At 38.4% G+C, this 21,122-nt stretch overlaps 3 protein-coding genes across 4 annotated transcripts in view; 1 reads left to right on the forward strand and 2 right to left on the reverse strand.

Moving 5' to 3' along the window:
- LOC133638413 (lysine-specific demethylase 2B-like) overlaps positions 1–3,088 on the reverse strand; it is a 61,230-nt gene extending 58,142 nt beyond the window's left edge. For both annotated transcript variants that reach the window (XM_062030974.1, XM_062030973.1), the window contains exon 1: positions 2,528–3,088. In XM_062030974.1, coding sequence (XP_061886958.1) covers positions 2,528–2,716 — 189 coding nt within the window. In that variant the 5' untranslated portion in view covers positions 2,717–3,088. The remainder of the gene's footprint in view (positions 1–2,527) is intronic.
- A 4,377-nt stretch (positions 3,089–7,465) lies between these two features.
- orai1b (ORAI calcium release-activated calcium modulator 1b) lies at positions 7,466–12,894 on the forward strand. Its single transcript, XM_062031952.1, has 2 exons — positions 7,466–7,802; positions 11,885–12,894. Exons 1-2 carry the CDS (start codon positions 7,680–7,682, stop codon positions 12,437–12,439), a joined length of 678 nt encoding a protein of 225 aa, XP_061887936.1. The 5' UTR covers positions 7,466–7,679; the 3' UTR covers positions 12,440–12,894.
- Positions 12,895–14,932: 2,038 nt separating this feature from the next.
- On the reverse strand, positions 14,933–20,377 carry LOC133638913 (MORN repeat-containing protein 3-like). Its single transcript, XM_062031953.1, has 6 exons — positions 20,255–20,377; positions 19,908–20,063; positions 18,238–18,389; positions 18,000–18,159; positions 15,436–15,620; positions 14,933–15,362 (listed from the first exon to the last, which is right to left on the reverse strand). The coding sequence occupies exons 2-6, from the start codon at positions 20,050–20,052 to the stop codon at positions 15,294–15,296; spliced, it is 711 nt and encodes a 236-aa protein (XP_061887937.1). The 5' UTR covers positions 20,053–20,063; positions 20,255–20,377; the 3' UTR covers positions 14,933–15,293.
- Between the last annotated feature and the right edge of the window lie 745 nt (positions 20,378–21,122).

A 21,122-nucleotide genomic window follows, 5' to 3' on the forward strand; every position in this document is an offset into this window, starting at 1 on the left:
CTTGGAGCTGCTCTGTTGGAGGCAGGTATGATTTTGATTTGATTTGTATTAAGGATCCCCATTAGCTGGTTGTCACAACAACCCACTAGTCTTCCTGGGGTCCACAAACTCAATACAATTACAAGTAAAAGCATATAATTATAACTACACAATACAGAAACAAATAAAATCATCAATAAGCAAACAATTTACAGTCACAGAATAATAATTACCATATAAATATAACTACACAATACAAAACCAAACAAAAATCATCAACAAGCAAACTAATTTACAGACTCAGATAAAATATTACTTTCCTTTTAAAAACCTGTTTACTTCCAATGCCCACATATCTCAATATCATTATTATTATTATTATTACTATTATCATCTAGTAGGGCTGACTAAGAGTGTTTTAAACTGTCTAAATCAGTGGTTCTTAACCTGGGTTCGATCGAACCCTAGGGGTTCGGTGAGTCGGGCTCAAGGTTTCGGCGGAGGTCAAAACACACCCGACTCATCGTGTAAATACAAACTTCTCCCTATCGGCGTATTACGGATACGGCAACAGCAGAAGTCAGACTGGTTTGCAGGTGAGTAATTTGTTGTGAGTTTATGCACTGTGTTGGTTTTGTTGTTTGAACAAGGTGATGTTCATGCACGGTTCATTTTATGGACCAGTAAAAAAACATGGTAACACTTTAGTATGGGGAACATATTCACCATCAATTAGTTGCTTATTAACATGCAAATTAGTAACATATTGGCTCTTAACTAGTCATTATTAAGTACGTATTAATGCCTTATTCAGCATGGCCTTATTATAACCCTAACCCTCTAACCCTGACCCTAACCAAATAACTCTAAATTAAGTCTTTGTTACTTAGAATATGTTCCCCATACTAAAGTGTTACCAAAAACATATAACTTTGTCTTGAATTTGAAAAAAACAAACATTTTATCTTTCACTAAAGAAGGGCTCTGTGAATGCGCATATGAAACTGTTGGGGTTCGGTACCTCCAACAAGGTTAAGAACCACCGGTCTAAATTAAGGGTGTCCAAACTTTTTCCACCGAGGTCCACATGCTGAAATATCAAAGGATGCCACTTTGATTCTCCTTTTATTTTGTAGCAATGCTTTATTTATTAATTAATTTTTTATTTTTTTTAAGGATTTATTTTGTTTAAAGCAGTGGTTCTTAACCTGGGTTCGATCGAACCATAGGGGTTCGGTGAGTCGGCCTCAGGGGAAGAAAAAGTATCTGCATTTGATTGTTTACATTTGATTATTAGCAATCCGGGGAGGGTGTTAGTTTAAGGTTGTAGCTGCCTGGAGGTGAACTTTTATTGCGGTTTTGAAGGAGGATAGAGATGCCCTTTCTTTTATACCTGTTGGGAGCGCATTCCACATTGATGTGGCATAGAAAGAGAATGAGTTAAGACCTTTGATAGTCCGGAATCTGGGTTTAACGTGGTTAGTGGAGCTCCCTCTGGTGTTGTGGTTATGGCAGTCATTTACGTTAAGGAAGTAGTTTGACATGTACTTCGGTATCAGGGAGGTGTAGTGGATTTTATAGACTAGGCTCAGTGCAAGTTGTTTAACTCTGTCCTCCACCTTGAGCCAGTCCACTTTAGAGAAGTGGGTAGGAGTGAGGTGGGATCTGGGGTGGAGGTCTAGAAGTAACCTGACTAGTTTGTTCTGAGATGTTTGGAGGGTTTTGGAGGTGCTAGGGTACCAGGAGGTGCATGCGTAATCGAAAATTACGTGAGCTGTGTACTAGTATTATATGTCTGGGTGGGGTTCCTGCTTTGGAAATAATGTGTACCCCTTTCAGATATCGCATTTAGTTCCCACTGAAACATTCACATGTTGCACAATGAGATGTAAACATGGGATCATGTGTACATTCCTGTAACTTTCTGTTTGTAAAACATATCTTTATTAGTATTTATTTAATATAATAACATCGTTTTATGATTACGGTTCGGGTTCGGTGAATGCGCATATGAAACTGGTGGTGTTCGGTACCTCCAACAAGGTTAAGAACCACTGGTTTAAAGACAAAGCTTTGTGTTGTTATGGGCATAAGTGTCAGCATTTCAGCTTTGTTTTCTCCACATTGCACATTTTTCTTTATTTTTTCCAATTTATTTTATTGTAAAATGTTATTTTACCATGTAAAAAAAATCAAAAATACAACATAGAACGGTCAAGACTTTGGACATCCCTGGTGTAAATGAAGATTTAAGACACATGTACTAAAAACTGATTGTGCATTGGTTTGTAACTGTCATGCTTTGATGCCATGACTGGTTGTTTAAAGTATGAGGTTTTGAATGATATGCATTTTATATTTCAAAAAGTGGACATGTGTTGGGTTTCCCCCTCCAAGCATGCAACGTATCAGTGTTGTGAGCTGCCGGTGTGACTCCTACTACTCTTACTACTACTACTACAACTATGGTGCAACGCTTATGTTAGCTCGGCTAATTAGCCCCCAAGCCAAGCCCCTCTGTTCGGGCTGAGGATGCCGCAGTACTTACCAGCCTGCGCCCGGACTCGGCACACCTTCCCCCGGCTTGAGCCATCGCGTGGGTGCAAAGGGGAGCGACGTCGTTCGCGGGTTCAGCCTCGAAGAAGCGTCGCCGCGCATAGCACGAAGCACGCTGCACAGGTCCAAAACAAGGGAACCATGTTGTTGTGCGTGACGTCACCGCCAGGAACCAAAACATTGTAGAACAGCGTCGCCCCCCCCATTAATACCATGCAGCTATTTATTTGTTCACTATTAACCAAGACGCTTGTTTCCCCCAAAATGACTTGTTATTCATGTTTAAATCAAGACAATTGCACATTTGTGCGATAAATTCGGTTCATGAATGAAACATTTACGACGACAGTTTTAGCTAGCTAGGAGTGTTAATTCAAGGCTAACAAGTAGTAAAAAAAATAATAATAATAACTAGCTAAGTTGTAAACTGCTATTGTGGACAGTTATCGTTTTTGTTCTTGTAAACAAAATTATAATCGTTGCCAAGTTATATATTCTGTACACAAATGATAAGCATTATTCATAATTGACGTTGTTTGCGTTATGGCTTAATTTCCTGATTTCCGTACACTGATTAGCTGTTTCAATAAAGTTTTGTTTTTTTTAATTTAATTTTTTTTTTTTTTTACTGAACAACAAACATACATTACACAAAAGTCAAGGCACTTTCAGAAAACAAAAGCAAATACAGATAGAGTAATAATACTAAAAAATATGAAAAAATAAAAGGCTACCTAAATCACATTAAATGTTTTTAACAAGGATATCAATTTAAGGGTTTTCATCCATTCATCCATTTTCTACCGCTTGTTTTTGATTGATAATTGTAACCCATTAATTTAATAAATCGACATTTATGTAGAAAAAAATGTGCCTGGAGCATAATAATGTTCTATGTTACAGTTGTTTATAAAAAATACTAAATTCGATCTCCTGCTAGTATTGTTACATCAAGGCTAACGAGTAGTAAAAAAAACAAGTAACTAGCTAAGTTGTAAACTGCTATTGTGGACAGTTATACGTTTTTTATTGTAAACAAAAGTATAATCGTTGCCAAGTTGTATATTATATACACAAATGATAAGCATTATTCATAAATTATAATTGATGTTGTTTGTGTTTTGCCTTTCCTCATTTCCGTAAACTGATTAGCTGTTTCAATAAAGTTTTTTGTTTAAAAAAACTAAAAAAAAACTCATTGAACAACAAACATACATTTATAATTCACACAAAAGTCAAGGCACTTTCAACATCAAGGAAATAAAACAAAAGAAAATACAGATAAAGTAATACTAAAAAATATGAAAAAAATAGAAAATAAAAAGACAAAAAGGGCTACCTTAATCACATTAAAAGTTTTTAACAAGGATATAAATTTAAGGGCTTTTGTACTCTTAATCATTCTCAAAAATGTGAATGATGATTGGTCCCCATTAAGCCAATTAGAAAATGTAGGTCTTACTTTCATAAGTCGACATTTATGTAGAAATGGTTTTGCCTGGAGCATAATAATGTTGACAAACATTTCTATGTTACATTTGTTTATAAAAATACCAACTTTGATCTCTAGCTAGTAGTGTTAATTCAAGGCTAACAAGTAGTAATATATATATATATATATATATATATATATATATATATATATATATATATATATATATATATATATATATATATATATATATATATATATATATATATATATATATATATATATATATATATATATATATATATATATATATATATATATATATATATATATATATATATATATATATATATATATATATATATATATATGTGTAGTTAAGTTGTAAACTGCCATTGTGGACATACTTATACTTAAATAGTTCATTAAAATTGATAGGGAAACATACTACAGGACTGTGTGATTCTTGCCAACAGATAAAAAGTGTAGGACGTGTTTTAATACATTGTAGGAAATATAATAGAGAAAGGGAAATACTGGAAAGTAAGTTAGCGAAAGAAAATATTAGGTTAGCAGTGGAAGATATATTAGGATTAAATTCAGAACATGTAGGATATAAAGCAATATACACATATTTTTAAAAAAAACACTCGGTTAAATAAAAGAATATACAAACCCCATTTCAATATGAGTTGGGAAATTGTGTTTAATGTAAATGTAAATGGAATACAATGATTTGCAAATCATTTTCAACCCATATTCAGTTGAATATGCTACAAAGACAACATATTTGAGGTTCAAACTGATAAACTTTTTTTTTTTGGCAAATAATCATTAACTTTAGAATTTAATGCCAGCAACACGTGACAAGAAGTTGGGAAAGGTGGCAATAAATACTGAGAAAGTTGAAGAATGCTCATCAAACACTTATTTGGAACATCCCACAGGTGAACAGGCAAATTGGGAACAGGTGGGTGCCATGATTGGGTATAAAAGCAGCTTCCATGACATACTCAGTCATTCACAAACAAGGATGGGCGAGGGTCACCACTTTGGCAACAGTTTCTCAACCAGCTATTGCAAGGAATTTAGGAATTTCACCATCTACGGTCTGTAATACCATCAAAAGTTTAAGAAAATCTGGAGAAATCACTGCACGTAAGCAGCTAAACCTGTGACTTTTGATCCCTCAGGCTGTACTGCATCAACAAGCGACATCAGTGTGTAAAGGATATCACCACATGGGCTCAGGAACACTTCAGAAAGCCACTGTAAGTAAGTACAGTTGGTCACTACATCTGTAAGTGCAAGTTAAAACTCTCCTATGCAAGGCGAAAACCGTTTATCAACAACACCCAGAAACGCCGTCGGCTTCGCTGGGCCTAAACTCATCTAAGATGGACTGATACAAAGTTGAAAAGTGTTCTGTGGTCTGACGAGTCCACATTTCAAATTGTTTTTGGAAACTGTGGACGTCGTGTCCTCCGGACCAAAGAGGAAAAGAACCATCCGGATTGTTCTAGGCGCAAAGTGTAAAAGGCAGCATGTGCGATGGTATGGGGGTGTATTAGTGCCCAAGACATGGGTAACTTACACATCTGTGAAGGCGCCATTAATGCTGAAAGGTACATACAGGTTTTGGAGCAACATATGTTGTCATCCAAGCAACGTTACCATGGACGCCCCTGCTTATTTCAGCAAGACAATGCCGAGCCACGTGTTACATCAACGTGGCTTCAGGGTAAAAGAGTGCGGGTACTAGACTGGCCTGCCTGTAGTCCAGACCTGTCTCCCATTGAAAATGTGTGGCGCATTATGAAGCCTAAAATAGCACAACGGAGACCCCCGGACTGTTGAACAACTTAAGCCAGACCTGGGCATTCTGCGGCCCGCGGGCCGCATCCGGCCCTTTGTGCGTCCCTGTCCGGCCCGCGTGAGGCCAATTATAAATTACAAAATAAATTTAAAAAGGTATCTATGTCGAGTGTGCAATACAAAGGTGCTGCTTTTGTTTTGAAAATCGTTATTTGTATTACTTCCGTGTGGACGTATGCGTGTGCGTGATTGTGAGTGAATGTGAACAACTGCAATCACAAATTACAAAATAAAGTTGAAAAAACATTTATGGTGTGCGCAATACAACTGTGCTGCTTTTATTTTGAAAAGTATTATTTGTGGGCATATGTCCGTGTGTAACCTGCGAGTGAAGGTGCACATGCAGCGACAATTGATACACGGTTTACACCCGAGACGCTAAAAAGAGAAAAGTTGATGACGAATGCCGTGTTTCCAACAAGACATGGACTGCCAAGCAAGGTTCCCTCTAAGGTGCGCACCTGCGCAATTGCGCACTGCTCAAGCTTCCGCTGCGCACAGCAAATATATGCCGCGCACCAAATCAAATCCCATCTGAATTCTAAACAAAATAAACATATTTATTCTATGTAATTTTGCAATGCAACTTTGAGTGACAGTGACAACAAGCGGCCCTAACGGTGTTCGTCAACACCGTTCAATTGAACACCGTTCAATTATTGTAACGTCTATCGAGATGCTTCGAGGACAGGAATTATATCGATCACTTTATTGAGCAAAACTGTTTATATTCGGACATAACCACACCAAAAACATGAGTAAAACACTTTTATCTCGAAAAACTAGTCATTTTCTGCCGTACAAACCAGGCCAAAACCAACTTGTCATCTGTCACCAACACGCATACCACTAAACCACTGGTGCGTTTATGGCCACACAAAAAGTCGGACAACTAAAACACCACACAAAGTTACACTATGACTCCTCAGTCATACGTGTGCTTATTTTACTGTCATTTATTATTAATGTTAATTTATTTATATTAGTCATGGAATGCTGTTACACACACTATGTTGAAGTATTACTATTATTATTAATTATTATTATTATTATTATTATTATTTATCTTACAGTATATATCAAAAATAATATTGAGCAAAATTTAATTGAAATATTGTCGATGTGGCCCTCCAGCAGTGCTCGGGTTGCTCATGCGGCCCCCGGTAAAAATTAATTGCCCACCCCTGACTTAAGCTGTACATCAAGCAAGAATGGGAAATCATTCCACCTGAGAAGCTTCAAAAATGTGTCTCCTCAGTTCCCAAAACTTTACTGAGTGTTGTTAAAAGGAAAGGCCGTGTAACACAGTGGTGAACATGCCCTTTCCCAACTACTTTGGCACGTGTTGCAGCCATGAAATTCTAAGTTAATTATTATTTGCAAAAAAAAATAAAGTTTATGAGTTTGAACATCAAATATGTTGTCTTTGTAGTGCATTCAATTGAATATGGGTTGAAAAGGATTTGCAAATCATTGTATTATGTTTATATTTACATCTAACACAATTTCCCAACTCATATGGAAACGGGGTTTGTAGAATAGGGATCCATCTCGGTCCACACTCCATTACAGTAGGTGGCGGTAATGCACACCACAAGGTTGCTTGCCAACCGCCATAAAAAAAAACAAAAGAAGAAGAAGAAGAAGAAGAAGGATTGTGGGTAATGACAGGCGCATGACTTGAGGAGAGCTCATGAAGAAAGTGAGCGGTTCGCCATTATCAATGTTTATGTAACAGTTAGTGGTGCATAACTTGATGTGCTTAGTTGTTAGCATGCTTATCGTTGGCGACTGTCGTGTTGTGGAGTAACAAGGGCGGGACTTGTGCTGGGTGTAAATGCGAAAGATGAGCCTCAATGAGCATTCCCTGCAAGCTCTGTCCTGGAGGAAGCTCTACCTCAGCCGGGCGAAACTCAAAGCTTCCAGTCGGACCTCGGCTCTACTCTCGGGATTCGCTATGGTAAAAAGTATTTATTTGTAAACTAATATGAAGTCTTGTCAGGTGCAGTCAGTAAGCGTTTTGGTTTGGAAAACATATATCCTGCACTACTTCCTCTTCCGGTCTGGTGTGCTTATTTTAAACCATCTACAAAACACCCAAAACCAGTGAAGTTGGCACGTTGTGTAAATGGTAAATAAAAACAAAATATCCTTTTCAACTTATATTCAATAGACTGCAAAGACAAGATATTTAATGTTCCAACTGAGAAACTTCATTTCTTTTGGCAATTAATCATTAACTTAGAACTTAATGGCAGCAACACATTGCAAAGAAGTTGTCATAGGGGCATTTTTACCACTGTGTTACATGGCCTTTCCTTTTAACAACACTCAGTAAACGTTTTGGAACTGAGGAGACACATTTTTGAAGCTTTTCAGGTGGAATTATTTTGTGGTGGAATGTCCAAATCTTAAACAGCAACAAAAGTGAATTTAGTACAAAAGTTTTATTTACCCATAATCAAATGGTGCAAGGTTGGATTGAATTGCCATGCAAACAGACAACGTCTACGGAGACGTTGGATGAATCGAGAATCATGCGAATCATGCATAGACTTGGTCTACTTGGTTATTTATGTGTTTCCCTCGTGTGTCAAGGTCCAGTTGTTTTGGACCTGTTCATTCTGCAACATCCTTGAATCCCTTAGTCATAATAAACAATCAAAACATTTTGTACAATGATCAGGCCGACCATACGTTCAACTCTAACCCACATATGCTCTTCCGATGGTACAGAATAGAAAAACGAGAAAAGAGCAGAAATTCCAATACTGTCGTGTCCTCCTTAATGCTTTTCGACCTCGTTCTCTTTCCGGACTTTGACAGACACAAAATATGGTACAAAGGTCAGAAATTCCACCACACTTTCCCATTCTTGCTTGATGTACAGTTTAATTAGTTCAACAGTCCGGGGTCTCCGTTGTGATATTTTAGGCTTCATAATGCACTACACATTTTCAATGGGAGACAGGTCTGGACTACAGACAGGCCAGTCTAGTACCCGCACTCTTTTACTATGAAGCCACGCTGTTGTAATACATAGCTTGGCATCGTCCTGCTGAAATAAGCAGGGGCGTCCATGATAACGTTGCTTGGATGGCAACATATGTTGCTCCAAAACCTGTATGTACCTTTCAGCATTAATGGCGCTTTCACAGATGTGTAAGTTACCCATGCCTTGGGCACTAATACACCACCATACCATCACAGATGCTGGCTTTTCAACTTTGCGCCTAGAACAATCCGGATGGTTCTTTCCCCCTTTGTTCCGGAGGACACGACGGCCACAGTTTCCAAAAACAATTTGAAATGAGAACACTTTTCCACTTTGCATCAGTCCATCTTCGATGAGCTCGGGCCCAGCGAAGCCGGCTGCGTTTCTGGGTGTTGTTGATAAATGGCTTTGGCTTTGCATAGTAGAGTTTTAACTTGCACTTACAGATGTAGCGACCAACTGTAGTTACTGACAGTGGTTTTCTGAAGTGTGCCCATGTGGTGATACCCTTTACACACTGATGTCGCTTGTTGATGCTGTACCGCCTGAGGGATAGAAGGTCCGTAATATCATCGCTTCCGTGCAGTTTTGATGACATTGCGGACCGTAGATGGTAAAATCCTTAAATTCCTTGCAATAGCTCGTTGAGAAATGTTGTTCCTAAACTGTTCGACCCTCGCCCCATCCTTGTTTGTGAATGACTGAGCATTTCATGGAAGCTGCTTTTATACCCAATCATGGCACCCACCTGTTCCCAATTAGCCTGTTCACCTGTGGGATGTTCCAAATAAGTGTTTAATGAGCATTCCTCAACTTTCTCAGTCTTTTTTGCCACTTGTGCCAGCTTTTTTGAAACATGTTGCAGGCATCAAATTCCAAATGAGGTAATATTTGCAAAAAAATAACAACCTTTACCAGTTCGAACGTTAAATATCTTGTCTTTGCAGTCTATTCAATTGAATATAAGTTGAAAAGAATTTGCAAATCATTGTATTCTGTTTTTATTTACCATTTACACAACGTGCATGCGGCCACCGGGCCTTAATTTGCCCAGGTCTGCCCTAATTTGTAATAGACTCCTAAGGGGTGTTGAATTTAAGGGGCAACGCCCTCTGCTGGATGCACTGAGACACACCGCCTCCTTGCCCTTAACTCTAGATTGTATTGGGGCGGCATAGCTCGGTTGGTAGAGTGGCCGTGCCAGCAACTTGAGGGTTCCAGGTTCGATTCCAGCTTCCGCCATCCTAGTCACTGCCGTGGTGTCCTTGGGCAAGACACTTTACACCCACCTGCTCCCAGTGCCACCCACACTGGTTTAAATGTAACTTAGATATTGGGTTTCACTATGTAAACGGCTTTGAGTCACTAGAGAAAAGCGCTATATAAATATAATTCACTTCACACTAACAGTCACATTATCGGCTTTTAACCTGCTCAGTGGCCTAGTGGTTAGAGTGTCCGCCCTGAGATCGGTAGGTTGTGAGTAGAGATGTCCGATAATATCGGCCTGCCGATATCGGACGATATATGCGTTCAAATGTAATATCGGAAATTATCGGTATCGTTTTTTTTATTATCGGTATCGTTTTTTTGTTTTTTTTTTGTTTTGTTTTTTTAATTAAATCAACATAAAAAACACAAGATACACTTACAATTAGTGCACCAACCCAAAAAACCTCCCTCCCCCATTTACACTCATTCACACAAAAGTGTTGTTTCTTTCTGTTATTAATATTCTGCTTCCTACATTATATATCAATATATATCAATACAGTCTGCAAGGGATACAGTCCGTAAGCACACATGATTGTGCGTGCTGCTGGTCCACTAATAGTACTAACCTTTAACAGTTAATTTTACTAATTTTCATTCATTACTAGTTTCTATGTAACTGTTTTTATATTGTTGTACTTTCTTTTTTATTCAAGAAAATGTTTTTAATTTATTTATCTTATTTTATTTGATTAATATTTTAAAAAAGGACCTTATCTTCACCATACCTGGTTGTCCAAATTAGGCATAATAATGTGTTAATTCCACGACTGCATATATCGGTTGATATCGGTATCGGTTGATATCGGTATGGGTAATTAAAGAGTTGGACAATATCGGAATATCGGATATCGGCAAAAAGCCATTATCGGACATCCCTAGTTGTGAGTTCAAACCCCGGCCGAGTCATACCAAAGACTATAAAAATGGGACCCATTACCTCCCTGCTTGGCACTCAGCATCAAGGGTTGGAATTGGGGGTTAAATCACCAAAAATGATTCCCGGGCGTGGCCAGTGCTGCTGCTCTCTGCTCCCCTCACCTCCCAGAGGGTGATCGAGGGTGATGGGTCAAATGCAGAGAATAATTTCGCCACACCTAGTGTGTGTGTGACAATTAGGGATGTCCGATAATGGCTTTTTGCAGATATCTGATATTCCGATATTGTCCAACTCTTAATTACCGATACCGATATCAACCGATACCGATATATACAGTCGTGGAATTAACACATTATTATGCCTAATTTGGACAACCAGGTATGGTGAAGATAAGGTCCTTTTTAAAAAAATAAAATAAGATAAATAAATTAAAAACATTTTCTTGAATAAAAAAGGAAGTAAAACAATATAAAAACAGTTACATAGAAACTAGTAATTAATGAAAATAAGTAAAATTAACTGTTAAAGGTTAGTACTATTAGTGGACCAGCAGCACGCACAATCATGTGTGCTTACGGACTGTATCCCTTGCAGACTGTATTGATATATATTGATATATAATGTAGGAAGCAGAATATTAATAACAGAAATAAACAACCCTTTTGTGTAAATGAGGGAGGTTTTTTGGGTTGGTGCACTAATTGTAAGTGTATCTTGTGTTTTTTATGTTGATTTAATAAAAAAAATAAAAAATAAATAAATAAATAAATACCGATAATAAAAAAAACGATACCGATAATTTCCGATATTACATTTTAAAGCATTTATCGGCCGATAATATCGGACATCTCTAGTGACAGTCATTGGTACTTTAACTTGAATTTTTGTTTTGAAGGTAGCAATGGTGGAGGTGCAGCTGGACAACAGCTACCCGTACCCGCCCGCTCTCCTCATCGCCTTCAGCGCCTGCACCACCGTGCTGGTGGCCGTGCACCTGTTCGCCCTCATGGTCAGCACCTGCATCCTGCCCAACATCGAGGCCGTCAGCAACGTCCACAACCTCAACTCGGTCAAAGAGTCGCCGCACGAGCGCATGCACCGGCACATCGAGCTGGCGTGGGGCTTCTCCACCGTCATCGGCACGCTGCTCTTCCTGGCCGAGGTGGTCCTCCTCTGCTGGGTCAAGTTCTTGCCCATCAAGCCCAGCAAGTCCAGCAACAACAGCATGTCCGCCGGCGTGGCCGCCGCCATCACCTCCACGTCCATCATGGTGCCGTTCGGCCTGGTGTTCATCATGTTCGCCGTGCACTTCTACCGCTCGCTGGTCAGCCACAAGACGGACAGGCAGTTCCAGGAGCTGGAGGAGTTGTCCAACCTCACCAGGCTGCAGAACGAGCTGGACAATAGAGGGGACTCCATTTTGAATTCTCCCAGCTCACATTTCCCGTAGACAACAGCAGTTTTTAAGCGATATTTAATGTATATACAGTTTTTACGTCCGCGCCATTTCAATAATACCATGAATGCATGAAACTTGAAGTCACAAAAGTCTTAACTGTGAATGTCCTTTATCCGCACACTTGAACTTTGACCCCTGTCTCATGTCTGCTGTGTTTATTTACACCTTTCCCTCCCACAGTTTTGTTTATACTGCACACAAGTAATTCAGTAATTCCACTTGTACTCGAGTTAATTCCGGTTTTGCCGCTTTACACGTGAAGTTTTGCTATCGATTTGACCATTTTATTGTATTTTTTTGCAGAATGTATTGACTGGAGAAGAAAGAACACAAATGAAGTCAGTCATGAGGCATGCAGTGAGACTTTAGTATGGATGACTTTATACTGTTGTGTGGCCAGCTAAATGTCTTAAGCACCTGGGAGAATAAAAAGTTCCTGCCTCTAATTGTGAGTGTTTATCTTCTGTAAGAACAACACGGTGGCAAAAGCATTGGATATAGAGATGTCCGATAATCCGATATTGTCCAACTCTTAATTACCGATATCAACCGATACCGATATATACAGTCGTGGAAGGAACACATTATTATGCCTAATTCAGTGTTTCCCATAAACTGCCAAGATACCCGTGGCGGTGGGGGCGTGGCTATGGGCGTGATCACTGTGACATCATCGAGTAATTTGCATAATTTACTACAATGATTTGATTTTCTCTAAAAAGGCTCAAAAAATGTATACTTACTAATTAATAATAACAGTTTTGTTTTAAACGTCCATCCATCCATCAATTTTACAATATAATTACAACACTTTATGTACATATTTATATACAGATTTGAACAATAAGTTATTCACTGAAATATATTTATTAATTGTGGTTCGTACAAAAAATATATCTTATAAAATATAAAAGCTAAAATGTCTCAAAGCTCTGCCCCTTTAATTAGTGCATACTAAATAATTTAACTTTAGCCTACTATTACAACCATATTATTTACCAGCAACATAAAGTGAAACAGAGGCAGAGGTGTCCTGCCACAGTCAGTAACAAATAAACAGAAAACAGTAGTGGTGGTAGATAGACACAAAGCTTCATCAAACATCTGATCCACTGAACAAAGAGCTCCAAAAATCTTGAACTTTAGACTGCCGTCAGTTTTACTCCCTACACTTAACCATGTGTTTCCTACTGCCTGCAGACTTTGCACCCTTTGTTATATACACATGTTGTGTTTCTAATATAAATACATTTAATAAAGTCAAATACAAATAAGGCAACAAGAGAAGTATCCTACACTTCTCTTTTGTAAAGTCAATCTGAACAGCCGACATGGGCATCTACATCAACTATATGATTTGCCTGAGAAGCTGGAGAGGACAAAAAAAAATTGTATTTATTTATTTTTTTTAAAAATTTAAATTGTTTTTATTTTATTTGTGGCGGACGTAATTCTTTCGTGGCAGGCCGCCACAAATAAATGAATGTGTGGGAAACCCTGTAATTGTGTTGTGATGCCCCGCTGGATGCATTAAAGCAGTGTTTTTCAACTTTTTTTGAGCCATGGCACATTTTTTTCATTGAAAAAATGCGGAGGCACACCACCAGCAGAAAACATTAAAAACTGAAACTCAGCAGCCGATATCGAAAATAAAAAGTCGTCGCAATGGTTGGATATGACTTTAAACCATAACCAAGCATGCATCAGTATAGCTCTTGTCTCAAAGTAGGTGTACTGTCACCACCTGTCACATCACACCCTGACTTATTTGGACTTTGTGTGTCAATGAGTTCCCGGCGAGCAGACAAAAGCTGTCTTTGATCTTACCAATCAAAAGGCTTGTAAAACTCCACTGCGTAGGATGGGAAGCGACATGAAGGTGTTGGTTTCTTTGATGTATTGTAATCCACAGGAAGATTTTGTCTTGACCCGAGATCTACAAAGCGGAGAGGAGGCAGGGCCTGACCCACCTCCAGGCACCTTTTCTTTGAACTCGGCTGTTTACGACCTTTTCTTTGAACTGTTTTGTAACCAAAGGTGATGGCTGTTTACGACCCCCGTCCCTTTAGAAACAGCCATTGCCATGTAATCAGGGAAAATCCAAATAAAAGAGGAGGCGTACATTCTTTCGTCGGAGCGTGGTGGGAGACAGTACTAGAGTACAGCCCAGACGTTTCTCCTCAATTGAGCCAAATTTAATTTTGTCTCTGTTTGATTCCTTGCTTCTTTGTCTTGTTTAATAGATTTCATCAGTGTTTGAACCTGACAGCTACATTTCATTTTAATTGGTGTTTTACAACAAGACAGTCGCTGACATTTTCTTCATTATTTCCACTCTTTATATTTTGACATTGAACAGTTGAATCATTTTGAAACATGAACAACATGACTGCAAGATATTTGTTATGTCATGCTAAAAATCACAAATGGCTATTCAGATAAAGGAAGTTAGCTAATAGCTGGGCCCCCAGGCCCCTGGCTTATTTTCAGTCTTTTTCATTAAGTTCAAATCACATGCTTGTACTGTACTTTTTTTGTTTAAAGTTAGAGTACCAATGATTGTCACACACACACTAGGTGTGGTAAGATTATCCTCTGCATTTGACCCATTGCCCTCACCCCCTGGGAGGTGAGGGGAGCAGTGAGCAGCAGCAGTGGCCACGCCCGGGAATCATTTTTGGTGATTTAACCCCCAATTCCAACCCTTGATGCTGAGCGCCAAGCAGGGAGATAATGGGTCCTATTTTTATAGTCTTTGGCATGACTCGGCCGGGGTTTGAACTCACAACCTACCCACCTCAGGGCGGACACTCTAACCACTAGGCCACTGAGCAGTAGGGCCACTTTAGCATGTAGGATCAAGGTGTGCCAACTGAGCTGTTTGTAAAACTGTCTTCACATCCTTTAGTTTTACCTGAGGACAACAAAACAATTAATAATATCACAACATCGCCTTTAAACTGCAGTAAAACATGGTCGTACTCTACCTCCGGGATGGGACACTTGGCGGGTGTCGGTGCGTCGTCTCGCCCAAAATCCGACAAAGTCCCACATTTCGCTTCGCCTCGGACCCAAAGGCCTTCATAAAGCTGAGCTTTGTCGTGGTAGTAGAATTTCCCTCGCCCGCTTTTCTTGCCTTCTTTCCAGGAACCTTCGTACCAGTTTCCATTTGCTAGAAAAAAAAAGGAACATTTTATTTGTCAAATTTTTCAGTAGGACCTCAATTTACCAGCTTTTTAGTTGGTTCTGGGACGGAGCTTTTAAAACAAACCAACGTTTCCCATAGAAATGAATTGAAATCAATTTAACCAATTAAAGGTCAAACGCAGAGAATAATTTCGCCACACCTCGTGTGTGTGTGACAATCATTGGTGCTTTTTCTTTAACATGCCTTTTGAAATATAATAAAATATATGACATAAAAACAATATAATAGAATGTTCTACTAACTACAGTAGTTTTATGAAGTAATGTGATCATAATGTACAGTGTGGAGGGGGGCGTGTATTAAAAAAAATATATATATATACACTACCGTTCAAAAGTTTGGGGTCACCCAAACAATTTTGTGGAATAGCCTTCATTTCTAAGAACAAGAATAGACTGTCGAGTTTCAGATGAAAGTTCTCTTTTTCTGGCCATTTTGAGCGTTTAATTGACCCCAAAAATGTGATGCTCCAAAAACTCAATCTGCTCAAAGGACGGTCAGTTTTGTAGCTTCTGTAACGAGCTAAACTGTTTTCAGATGTGTGAACATGATTGCACAAGGGTTTTCTAATTATCAATTAGCCTTCTGAGCAAATGAGCAAACACATTGTACCCATGGCCGGCCCGTGGCACAGGCCGTATAGGCAAATGCTAAGGGCGCCGTCCATCAGGGGGCGCCACGCCAGTGCCACAAATGTTGGAGAAAGAAAAAAAAAAAAAAAGTTGGTACTATTATTTCTAAATACAAAAAATAATCCCATGTTAATTAATATGCAAAGTAAAGCCTATTTAATAGAAATATTATTTGTTACAACATTACGCCCCCCCCCCTCCCCCCATCCCCCCGCACGGTGCGCCCCTCCCTTCCCGTATCTTGACTCTTACCACATCAAAAAATCAACAGAAGATGTCAAAACGGCCAAAACTGTCAGGTGCCCAGGGAAGAAAAAATAGAAAAGAAGAGGAGGAGAAACGAGAAAAAGACAGAGGTAGCAGGTAGGTAACGTTAGCCTACATTAAATTATTTGTCTGTTACAGAATGTGATAGTAACCTGGCTTTTTAGCATTAAGCTAATGTTACATGATTCGGCAATTGCTAATCAATAAATAGCTAGTTCTGTTTTAACGTCGGGTTAATATTGTGGAGGGGGCTAAATTGTTATGGAAAATAATAATGTAACGTTAGGTAATTACAGTACTCTCACCTTACATTCCTCAGAGACATTTGTATTAGATCTTTTAAGCAGGTGTTTTCTGTTTACATTGTTATTGCCTTCTGGTTAGCTAATGTTTGCCCTGCAGGTAATAGTCACTTTTCCACCCCTTTATATATTAGGTATAGTTGTAAGCCTAGTTGTTAAAGTGCACATCATTAATGTTAATTAAGCAATATCACATGAGAGGGAATGCTGTTCCTAATTTGAGCACTGCTGTGATTCGGTTAAAGATAATCATAACATAACATTCTCATATAATATGTTAATTTGCTTTCTTTAAGTAAAAAAAAAGGTCAAAGACAAAGCTATTCGGTTTCCTGTGAGTATATACACTTCACTGCCGATTCTTGCCTAGGGCGCCAGATTGGTTAGGGCCAGGCCTGATTGTACCATTAGAACACTGGAGTGATAGTTGCTGGAAATGGGCCTCTATACACCTATGTAGATATTGCACCAAAAACCAGACATTTGCAGCTAGAATAGTCATTTACCACATTAGCAATGTATAGAGTATTTCTTTAAAGTTAAGACTAGTTTAAAGTTATCCTCATTGAAAAGTACAGTGCTTTTCCTTCAAAAATAAGGACATTTCAATGTCACCCCAAACTTTTGAACGGTAGTGTAAATATATATATATATTACATTTTTTAAAAATTTAAAAAATAAATAAATAAAAATAAAAAGATAATCATCAATCATTATAAGCCACTGTGACATTATTGTTTATTTTTTTAATGTTTTTATTTTATTTTTTATAAATGGCTGTGATGATAAAGTCAATGAGGGATTTCTGATCACTGCTATGTTGGACTTCTTATTAATATTGATACTGTTGTTGATATTATTCATTTTTGTTTGACTACTTTTGGATTGTTTTGTGTCATGTTTGTGTGTCTGTTGATTGCTATTCTGAATGTTGCCGCTTTTGGACTCAGGATTGTATTATTATTGTAATATTGTGTATTATTTTGTTGGACTGATTAATAATAATAAAAAATACATGAATTAAATCAAGGGTTTTCCTCACATTTGCTGCTAGTAAACAGGCTCCAAGGGCACATTTTACTGTTGAACATCACCTGAAAAATCATTTTTGCATAATTGAAAAGCAGAAAAACAGCCATTACCATATTGAAGGACACCCCGGCCGTGTTCTTTATCCTTCATCCACTCTCCTTCGTAGACGTCTCCACAGTTAAAGAGCATTCTTCCCCAACCACCGCGCCGGTCCTCACTCCACTCGCCTTCGTACACTGCAGAGTTATCATAAAAGTATGCACCATGCCCCTAAAAGATAATAGCACATTCTGCAGATTACTTCATGTCTTCAACAGCTTTTTTTTAAAATGATTGTTTACTACATACGTGCTTCATCCCATTCCTCCATTCACCACAGTACTTCTTGGCGTACACCTTTGTGTTGGCTACACTATAGGTGCCGTATCCGTCACGCTTTCCACACTTCCATTCTCCGTTATAAATGCTGCCTAACTTCTTCCACACCTGCGTGCCCCACCCTTGGATGTGTCCGAAAATAGCATCAGAATGTTGTTATTAATTGACATTTTGTACAAAACCCAAAACCAGTGAAGTTGGCACGTTGTGTAAATGGTAAATAAAAACAATGATTAGCAAATCCTTTTCAACTTTTATTCAATTGAATAGACTGCAAAGACAAGATATTTAATGTTCCAACTGAGAAATTGCTTTTTTTTTGCAAATAATCATTAACTTAGAATTTAATGGCAGCAACACATTGCAAAAAAGTTGTCACAGGGGCATTTTCACCACTGTGTTACATGGCCTTTCCTTTTAACAACACTCAGTAAACAATTGGGAACTGAGGAGACACATTTTTGAAGCTTTTCAGGTGGAATTCTTTCCCATTCTTGCTTGATGTACAGCTTAAGTTGTTCAACAGTCCGCTGTTGTAATACATGGCTTGGCATCGTCTTGCTGAAATAAGCAGGGGCGTCCATGATAACGTTGCTTGGATGGCAACATATGTTGCTCCAAAACCTGTATGTACTTTTCAGCATTAATGGTGCCTTCACAGATGTGTAAGTTACCCATTTTTTGGGCACTAATACACCCCCATACCTTCACAGATGCTGGCTTTTACACTTTGCACCTATAACAATCCAAATGGTTCTTTTCCTCTTTGGTCCGGAGGACACGACGTCCACAGTTTCCAAAAACTATTTGAAACGTGGACTCGTCAGACCACAGAAAATGTTTCCACTTTGCATCAGTCCATCTTAGATGAGCTCGGGCCCAGCAAAACCAGCGGCGTTTCTGGGTGTTGTTGATAAATGGCTTTCGCTTTGCATAGGAGAGTTTTAACTTGCACTTACAGATGTAGCGACAAACCGTAGTTACTGATAGTGGTTTTCTGAAGTGTTCCTGAGCCCATGTGGTGATATCCTTTACACACTGATGTCGCTTGTTGATGCAGTATCGCCTGAGGGATCGAAGGTCACGGGCATTCAATGTTTGCTGCTTACGTGCAGTGATTTCTCCAGATTCTCTGAACCTTTTGATGATATTACGGACCGTAGATGGTGAAATCCCTAAATTCCTTGCAATAGCTGGTTGAGAAATGTTGTTCTTAAACAGTTTGCTCATGCATTTGTTCACAAAGTGGTGACCCTAACCCATCCTTGTTTGTGAATGACTGAGCATTTCATGGAAGCTGCTTTTATACCCAATCACGGCACCCACCTGTTCCCAGTTAGCCTGTTCACCTGTGGGATGTTCCAAATAAGTGTTTGATAAGCATTCTTCAACTTTCTCAGTCTTTTTTGCCACTTGTGCCAGCTTTTTTGAAACATGTTGCAGGCATCAAATTCCAAATGAGCTAATATTTGCAAAAAAATAACAAAATGTACCAGTTCGAACATTAAGTATCTTGTCTTTGCAGTCTATTTAATTGAATATAAGTTGAAAAGGATTGTATTCTGTTTTTATTTACCATTTACACAACGTGACAAGTTCACTGGTTTTGTCCGTGCACATGATGTGGAGGCAACACCCACCGTGCTTCTTGTTGTCCAGCCACTCCCCAGTGTATTCGTCTCCATTGACAGAGTACACAGTGACACGCGGGCCACATTTTTTGGACCTATTCTCCAGCAGTGTTGAGCGTGGAGGAGCTTTTGGAGGTGTTTTGATGAATGGCATAGTGGGGTGACCTAAATTTGGTAGAATCTATTCACACATATTCCAAAAAAAGATAACAATCCTGCAATAAAACAACACAAACACATGCATGGCAAAGCCTACATTTTGAATATTTGTTCAATTAACATGTTGGAATTAGCTTTGTAAGACCACTTATAACATAAACTTTAGTAGTTAATTATAAATCACAACAATAATTTACCTTCCCGCAGTCTTTTCTGTTTGAAATCTCAGCGAGCGTGTAGGACTCAGCAAAACCAAGCATTCTTTGTATCCCAGCAACAGGCCAGCAGTACCAGGAAGTGAGTTTAACCCTTAAGAGGTCCTTAAAGAACACACACACATTTGACCCTAGTTAGAAAAAAAGGTCAGCTCCCCGAAAAAACTGCTAAAAAAATACCATGTTTTAATATGTTTTTCCACTTCATGCAAAATAATATTTCAAAACCACTTCAACATAATATGTGCTTATCGTTATAAATTAGAGATGTCCGATAATGGCTTTTTTGCCGATATTCCAATATGGTCCAAATCTTGATTACCGATTCCGATATCAATGTAACAAGGTTTTCCAAAATAAATCAACTCAAGTTATGGAGAAAAAAATGCCAACATGGCACTGCCATATTTATTATTGAAGTCACAAAGTGCATTATTTTTTTTAACATGCCTCAAAACAGCAGCTTGGAATTTGGGACATGCTCTCCCTGAGAGAGCATGAGGGGGTTGAGGTTTTTTAGGCAAATTTCAGGAATAAAGAAATTGTAAACGATGTTTAAGATGTGTCAACAGAATGAAATTGCATCATTCAACACAAATACCTTGAAAATAAATTAAAAACAGAATGGCACAAAAAGCCCCCATGAGGAACTTCTAAAATATATAGATTTATTTAGTTATAAATATGACTGTGTGACTATTTTTTTGTCAAACTATTACTATTTATTGTATGTTTTTTTAGGCAAATTTCAGGAATATAGAAATTGTAAACGATGTTTAAGATGTGTTTTCTTGAATGAAAATCGTCAATAGAATGAAAGTGCATTTATATATTCATTCAACACAAATGC

Source organism: Entelurus aequoreus, linkage group LG21 (assembly GCF_033978785.1).
Source record: "Entelurus aequoreus isolate RoL-2023_Sb linkage group LG21, RoL_Eaeq_v1.1, whole genome shotgun sequence".
NCBI classification, from domain to species: domain Eukaryota; kingdom Metazoa; phylum Chordata; class Actinopteri; order Syngnathiformes; family Syngnathidae; genus Entelurus; species Entelurus aequoreus.